The 8,133-nt window shown below is 31.8% G+C and overlaps 1 protein-coding gene across 1 annotated transcript; it reads left to right on the top strand.

The window, feature by feature from the left end:
- Positions 1-256: 256 nt before the first annotated feature.
- On the top strand, positions 257-7,526 carry LOC126742687 (testis-specific serine/threonine-protein kinase 3-like). The gene is made up of 3 exons (XM_050449451.1): positions 257-581; positions 6,070-6,405; positions 7,135-7,526. The coding sequence occupies exons 1-3, from the start codon at positions 333-335 to the stop codon at positions 7,453-7,455; spliced, it is 906 nt and encodes a 301-aa protein (XP_050305408.1). The 5' UTR covers positions 257-332; the 3' UTR covers positions 7,456-7,526.
- Positions 7,527-8,133: the final 607 nt, after the last annotated feature.

Here is an 8,133-nt window from a genome sequence, read left to right as displayed (position 1 = left end):
AATGAAACATAATTGTTCATAACAGTTCCTGATCGAAATTGCATGTTACAGAAATTCCTGAGGCTCAATATGATATTTATTGTATTTTTGGAAAGAAACGGCCACAATAGAAAGTATAGAATATTAATAAAACATATCAATTCTTGCAGTGCTAAGCTGCTCAACATTTACCCACATACTTTATTAACATCATATTGTGTACTACAATCTTTATTTTATGTGGGACATTCTATATCTGTTATTGACATTTAGATGTCAAGTGTCACAAAACCAGAACCAAAAAAATAACTAACTAGTCATCATGATGTTTCGGTAAATTTCAAAGAGTCACGATGAATGCGAAAGGCAAACTAGCGGCGGGTGAACCCAACGTGAAGGCATTAAGTACCATCGGGTACCGCCTGGGCAAGACCATCGGCAGGGGCACCTACAGTAAAGTCTGCATCGCCCTCAACGAAAAAGGCGAAAAGTTCGCCTGTAAAATCATCAAGAAAAAGTACGCGGGCAGCGATTTTATCAATAAATTTCTACCCAGGGAAATTAAGATTATTAGCACTATAAAGCATCCGAATATCGTACAGGTAAATACTATTAAAAAAATAATAATAAACGTGGTCAAGCCTCGAACTTTATGAGGCCTTGGGTGTGGTTTGTATGTTAGTTAACGCAACCAGGTCCTGCTAAGTTAAAGGCTGGATATTGAGAATAAAAATTAACCGCCTATAAGGGGATGAGAAATTGTTTCAATTTTTTATTCTAGGCAGTTGTAGAATTTCTTAAAAAAACATCTACTGCCTGAAAGGGCATATGCATAAATTATATCATAATATCTAATATCTAGTACTGTTTTTGTATCAAATATTTATTAATATATCAAATTTAAATAAACAAACTATGTTACTGTATTAGATATTAACAACGAAACCAGCTGTTATTTGTGCGTATTATTTTGAAAAACAATGATTTTTGAAAACAATTTCTTACTGGTAAGTTGTGTAGGGTGGGTGGGGGGCTAAGGGTTGCCTTAATGAAAAACGTTTTTTTTGCAGAATTTCCTGAGAAAAAAATACTTCTTTTTAAGAAAGTCAGAGATATTAAAAAACTACAGTTTTTATATCTATGTTTTTTTCACATAACCTTAACCTTTGGTTTTCGAGTGAAATGTGAAAAACCTCTATTTTATTTCTCGAAAACAAGACTATGAAAAGTGCAGTATAGATACAAAAACTATATAGATTTTTTTATTACCCTATAATTTTCTTAAAAAACATTTTTGTCTCCGACAATTATTTTCTGCAAAAAAAAACGTTTTTCATTAAGGCAACCCTTAGCCCCCCACCCACCCTACACAGCTTACCAGTAAGAAATTCATTTGAAAAATCACCGTTTTTAGTCCATAATATCCAATCCAATAACACTGTTTTTGTATTAAATATTTAATAATACACATTTATAAAATTTAAATAAACGAACTGTGTTAATAGGTTAGATACTAAAGACGAAACCAGGTGTTATACATGCGTATTATTTTGGAAAACAATAATTTTTCAAAACAATTTCTTACTGGTAAGATGTGTGGGGTGGGTGGGGGGGCAAGGGTAAGGTTAATGAAAAACGTTTTTTTTTGCAGAAAATAATTGCTTGAGAAAAAATGCTTTTTAAGAAAATTATAGGTTGTAAAAAATCTATGGTTTTTGTATCTATATTTTTCTCACATAACCTTAACCTTTGGTTTTCGAGTAAAATGTGAAAAGCCCCTATTTTATTTCTCGAAAGCAAGACTATGAAAAGTGCAGTATAGATACCAAAACTACAGATTTTTTTTGTCACCTATAATTTTCTTAAAAAACATTTTTGTCTCCGACAATTATTTTCTGCAAAAAAACCGTTTTTCTTTAAGGCAACCCTTAGCCCCCCACCCACCCTACACAGCTTACCAGTAAGAAATTCCTTTAAAAAATCACCGTTTTTAGTCCATAATATCCAATCTAATAGCACTGTTTTTGTATTAAATATTTAATAATATACATTTATAAAATTTAAATAAACGAACTGTGTTAATCGATTAGATATTAACGACGAAACCAGCTGGTATTCATGCGTATTATTTTGGAAAACAATGATTTTTCAAAACAATTTCTTACTGGTAAGATGTGTGGGGTGGGTGGGTGGGCAAGGGTAAGGTTAATGAAAAACGTTTTTTTTTGCAGAAAATAATTGCTTAAGGAAAAATGCTTTTTAAGAAAATTATACGTGATAAAAAAATCTATGGTTTTTGTATCTATATTTTTCTCACATAACCTTAAGGTTTTTGAGTACGTGAAAAAAAATCATATTTTATTGCTCAAAAGCAAGGCGTATCGCTATGAAAATTGCAGTAGCGTATTTATAGTTTTTAAACTCGATTACTACACTTCAAATATTTGATCAAGTTCTTCCAAAAAATCACCGTTTTTCGTCCCTAATATTCAGCCTAATAACGCTGTTTTTATATTAAATACCTATCTATAAAGGGTGTTTTTTATATATTGCGACAAAATTCAGGAACGTGTTCTTTGGACAAAAATTCGCAAAAAAGTTCCTATAAACATAGGTCTTAAACCTTTTAGATTTTGATAGCTACAGGGTGGTAAAGTTTTAACAAAAACCACCGAAATGTAGATATTTGTCCAAACATTGGTATGCAGGGTCTGTGTATCCAGAGCCATTTACCAACATACTTTTAACATTTTTATGTTTTCCAGTGGCATGTGTGCGGGTTTTCCCCTGAATACTTTTATAAAGAAAAATGGTACGCCACTGATTTTTCTTGTATTAAAAAATATTTTTAAATTCCCCGTTTTATTTGCAACATTTTTGATCCCTTGGACTTTGTCCGTTAGATGCACGGTTTTCGCGCAAAAAATTAAAAACCATGGACACGTTGCTCAGATTTCATTAGACTTTCTTTATTCTAGTAATTATTCGTTTTTTTTTAGTTTATTGCAATTTGAATAATAAATAATAAAATTTTTATTAATTAATTTAGTACAAAAGCCAGCCCAATTTAATAAAATTGTAATTGAGGATTTAAAACTTTTGCTTCTACAACCTTTGATTTAAAATACAAGTGTTTAAGTGATAAAAAATATTTCATTTTTTATTTAAGTAATATTATTATTTTTACAAAAGTTGTTCAAAGTGTGCTCCTCCAACATCAATACAAGCATCTAATCGACGTCGCATTGATTGGCGGACACGTTAAAAAATTCCTGGTGTCTGCCGGTGGCCCCACAAACAAAATCCAGCGGATTTATGTCGGGAGACCGTGAGGGCCAAGGATGAATACTTCCCCGACCTATCCAACGATTTGGATACGTAATATCCAAATACTGCCGAGCCACTAAACTAAAATGGGCTGAAGCACCGTCATGTAACATTTTCTGTTTCGGCTGAATGGGGACATCTTCTAGCATCGCTGCTAATTCATTTTCAAGAAATTCTTGATACACTTGTCCAGTCAATCTTGCTGGTAAAAAAATGGACCGATGAAAGTTTTTAATAATGCCGACCCATACATTAAATGAAAACTGGTGCTGAAGACGGTTTTCTGCCACAGCATGTGGGTTCTCATAACCATGCCATATGTGGTTATTGTGGAAGTTCATAATTGCGTCCCTGGAGAAATTAGCCTCATCGGTGAAAAGTATTTTTTTCTTATAAACAGTGCATCTTGCCTTATGCGTTCTTGCATCCAACGACACAAAGCCGTTCTTTCCGGAAAATCGCCTGGCAAAAGTGCCTGCACCCGCTGAATATGATACGGGTATAAAAGGTTTCTTTTAAGAAGATTCCAAACTGTAAAGTTACTAATGTGTTATGTTGTTATTACAAAAAACATTGTTTTTCATCAACCCAACCCCACCCACCCCAAACATTTGCCCAGTAAGAAATTCTTTTGAAAAATCACTGTTTTTCGTCCATAATATCTAATCTAATAGCACAGTTTTTGTATGAAATTTTTATTATACAAATATATAATTATATCAAACTTAAATAAATAAACTGTGTTATTAGATTAGATATTAACGACGAAACTAGCTGTTATTCATGCGTATTATTTTGGAAAACAATGACTTTTTTAAACAATTTCTTACTGGTAAGATGTGTGGGGTGGGTGGGGGGGCAAGGGTAAGGTTAATGAAAAACGATTCTTTTTTGCAAAAAATAATTGCTTGAGAAAAAATGCTTTTTAAGAAAATGATTTGGTTGTAAAAAATCTATGATTTTTGTATCTATATTTTTCTCACTTAACCTTAAGGTTTTCGAGTAAAACGTAAAAAAACCTTAAGTATTTTATTTCTCGAAAGCAAGACTATGAGTGCAGTATAGATAAGAAAGTATAGATACAAAAACTATGGATTTTTTTATCACCTATAATTTTCTTAAAAAACATTTTTGTTTCCGACAATTATTTTCTGCAAAAAAAAAACGTTTTTCTTTAAGGTAACCCTTAGCCTCCCACCCACCCTACACAGCTTACCAGTAAGAAATTCCTTTAAAAAATCACCGTTTTTCGTCCATAATATCTAATCTAATAGCACAGTTTTTGTATGAAATTTTTATTATACAAATATATAATTATATCAAACTTAAATAAATGAACTGTGTTATTAGATTAGATATTAACGACGAAACTAGTTGTTATTCATGCGTATTATTTTGGAAAACAATGATTTTTTTAAATAATTTCTTACTGGTAAGAGGTGTGGGGTGGGTGGGGGGGCAAAGGTAAGGTTAATAAAAAACGGTTCTTTTTGCAGAAAATAATTGCTTGAGAAAAAATGCTTTTTAAGAAAATTATAGGTGATAAAAAAATCAATGGTTTTTGTATCTATACTTTTCTCACATAACCTTAAGGTTTTCGAGTAAAACGTAAAAAAACCTTAAGTATTTTATTTCTCGAAAGACTATGAGTGCAGTATAGATAAGAAAGTATAGATACAAAGACTATAGATTTTTTTATCATCTATAATTTTCTTAAAAAACATTTTTGTTTCCGACAATTATTTTCTGCAAAAAAACCGTTTTTCTTTAAGGCAACCCTTAGCCCCCCACCCACCCTACACAGCTTACCAGTAACAAATTCCTTTAAAAAATCACCGTTTTTTCTCTATAATATCTAATGTAATAGCACTGTTTTTGCATTAAATATACATATAGATAATTATATTAAATTTAAATAAACAAACTGTGTTATTAGATTAAATATTAACGATAAAATCAGCTGTTATTCGTGCATATTATTTTGGAAAACAATGAGTTTTGAAAACAATTTATCCGATATTTATCGTTGAAATTCAACCAAAAATGTATGTATGTACATATGGTGTAAACCAAAAATAAACTATCGTGTGTTGCTTGGGTTATAATGAGATATCTAGTCAGGTTGATCTATTTGTATGTCATTCAATAGATTTAACGTAAAATGTGAACAACTGTTTTAGTTGATCCTCTTTTTATATTTTGTTTACCATTGATTATCAAAATTTATATTTTATTTATTATCTAGGTTTAAATTCTGATTTTTCGATAAAATCTTTCGAGCCATCTTATAAGATTAATGACTTAACTGTTAATGTATTTTCACGTATAACTAAACACCATCACAAGCCTTCAAGAGGTCCCAAAGTACCGGTGCTATTGATTTTTTTTTTAACATATTTAAAAAAAATTTAAATAAAAAGTCTCTATCATACTCAGGATTTGAACCTTGGACCCATCAAACTCTTCATCTTAATTAGCATTTGACATAACCACGATAATTGATATTGTAGTATAGGTATAGTTTAGGTATTAATATAATTATTAGATACTGTATATTATAACGTGCTTATTGTAAGTAAATTAGTAATGTTATTAAAAACATATTAATTATGCCATCACGTAGGCACTTATTATAATTACATTGGTAATGTGAAAAATGTATAAACAGTAATCGACCAGTAAAAGCTTTTAGAAATATAGTTACTTTGTTAGCCGTTCTTAAGGTAGCATATTTCATTTCCAACTTTCCCCAATATTTTCCAGGTCTACAAAATCCTAGAGTCCGACGACGTCGTCTACATCCTCATGGACTATTGTAAGCACGGGGACCTATTGGAGTACATCAAGGCCTACGGCTTCTTCCCAGAAGAAAAGTCGAAGTTCTACTTCAGGCAAATCGTGGACGCCGTCCATTATTTACACGACAGGGACATCGCGCATCGAGACTTGAAGTGCGAGAACGTTTTCATGATGTGGAACAACCAACTGAAGTTGGGTGACTTCGGGTTCGCTCGATCCTGCACCGATCGTTTTGGCAGAAAAGTCTTATCGGATACGTTTTGTGGATCAGCCGCATACGCCGCACCCGAGATATTAAAGGTTTGTCTACACGGGGTGTGCCCACTAGGTGTACGGCTAAGATTGCGCCTTAATTATATACGAGATAGAGCAAAAAGTTTTACACAAAAGTTGTAGGGTTGACAAAAACCTACGAACTAAAAATATTTTTATGTATACTGGGTGTGTCATAAAAAAGTTACTATAAAATATTTTTTTTTTTAAATGGTACGCCCTGTATATTATGGTACTAAAATGTGAGGCAATAATAGTACTTTACTTTGGTATAACGTTTTTAAAATTTCCGTGCGGCGTTGCAACGTAATTAATTTTTTTATGTTATTTTTTGCCTTTTAGAGGGTTCGTTTAAAAAATCATAATTAACTCAAATTTTATTCTGCGCCTATGAAACTTGTACCATAGTTAGTCTAGGGTACCTCCTCTAGGCTGACTATGATAATTTGTAATTTTTTAATACAAGGTGTTTTTAAAGAACTTTCAAACTTGCTGAAATTAAATACGCAATATCTCAAATTTTTCAAATGGAACACCCCGTATATTTTTATCTAATTAAGTTTCTCCCTCAAGTACCTTCGTTTTTTATTTAATATGTCCTATAGCTAAACCAAGTACTTTTTGTGATATTTTAACTTTTCTGTAAAATACTATGCATAAAACGGGTATTCTTTAAGTTTAGTAGGTTTAAGTAGATTTTATTGGCACACCCTGTATAAACTTGGCAACGCTAGAATTTTTTAAATTTTTTGTTAGGGTATAGCCTACGATCCTAAAATGTACGACATGTGGGCCCTAGGGTGCATCCTTTACATAATGATCACCGCCTCGATGCCTTTTGACGATACGAACATAAAGAAACTGATCAGGGCCCAACTGAACAGATCGATTTTCGCCATTACGCTCCTGTGGCCCGAGCACTCGTCGATGTTGAAGAAATTGATCAATTCCCTACTGGAGCCGGATCTGGACAAGCGGCTGACCATAAAACAACTGAGGAAGCATCCCTGGTTTGAGGACGGAAGCGTGACGAAAATGAAGAAGTTACTGTCTCTGTCTGACTCTTCCCTGTTTTAGATGTACTTAATCGACCGTTTATTTAATTTATTATTGTTTACTGTATTTTATTAAAAAAATTATTCGTGTAAGTAGGTATAATTATTTAGGCGCTAAAAAAGAAGGATCCGGCAAAACTCTAAATGTCCATGGAAGAAAGTAGTACAACTCAATCATATCCAAAAATCAGCCGTAACTCTTTTATTTTACGATTTACAGGTAAATGTTATTCTTTATGATTTGTTTTATTTTTGATGAGGAATACAATGCCAAAAGAAAAATTTCGAAATTCCCAATAGTTTTCGTGAAAATAAGAAAAAATTCCCAAGAAGTTTTTCCAAATTTTCTGGAAAACTGTTGGAGTTAAAAATTATGTTTGTATTGCATTTGATGCACATTGATATTCCAAACAAGATTTGTTCCAACAATTTTTTTCTCCAACCAATAGTTTTCTAGAAAAAAAATAAAAACCAAAAATTATGGCGATTTTCCCATTTGTACCCCTAATGCACCATTTTTTTGGTAAAATTGGGTATAACTTTTTTCTGGTACATTTTTCAAAAATATTTTATAAGACTTTTTTGAAGCTTTTTGGGCAATAAATCAATTTATAAAAAAAATAAAGTTTTCCAAAAAAAAATTTTTTTTTTCAAATTTTGCACCAAAAAAATTTTCCATTTTTTGAAAATCCTGTATAAC

This window comes from Anthonomus grandis, chromosome 12 (genome assembly GCF_022605725.1).
Source record: "Anthonomus grandis grandis chromosome 12, icAntGran1.3, whole genome shotgun sequence".
Classification (NCBI taxonomy): Eukaryota; Metazoa; Arthropoda; class Insecta; order Coleoptera; family Curculionidae; genus Anthonomus; species Anthonomus grandis.
This window is presented reverse-complemented; position numbering and strand designations above follow the sequence as displayed.

Coding starts and splice junctions, on each gene's coding strand:
- LOC126742687 (XM_050449451.1), top strand. CDS start 333: ATGAATGCGAAAGGCAAACTAGCGGCGGGTGAACCCAACGTGAAGGCA. Junction 582..6,069: donor AGCATCCGAATATCGTACAG/GTAAATACTATT, acceptor AATATTTTCCAG/GTCTACAAAATCCTAGAGTC. Junction 6,406..7,134: donor CCGCACCCGAGATATTAAAG/GTTTGTCTACAC, acceptor ATTTTTTGTTAG/GGTATAGCCTACGATCCTAA.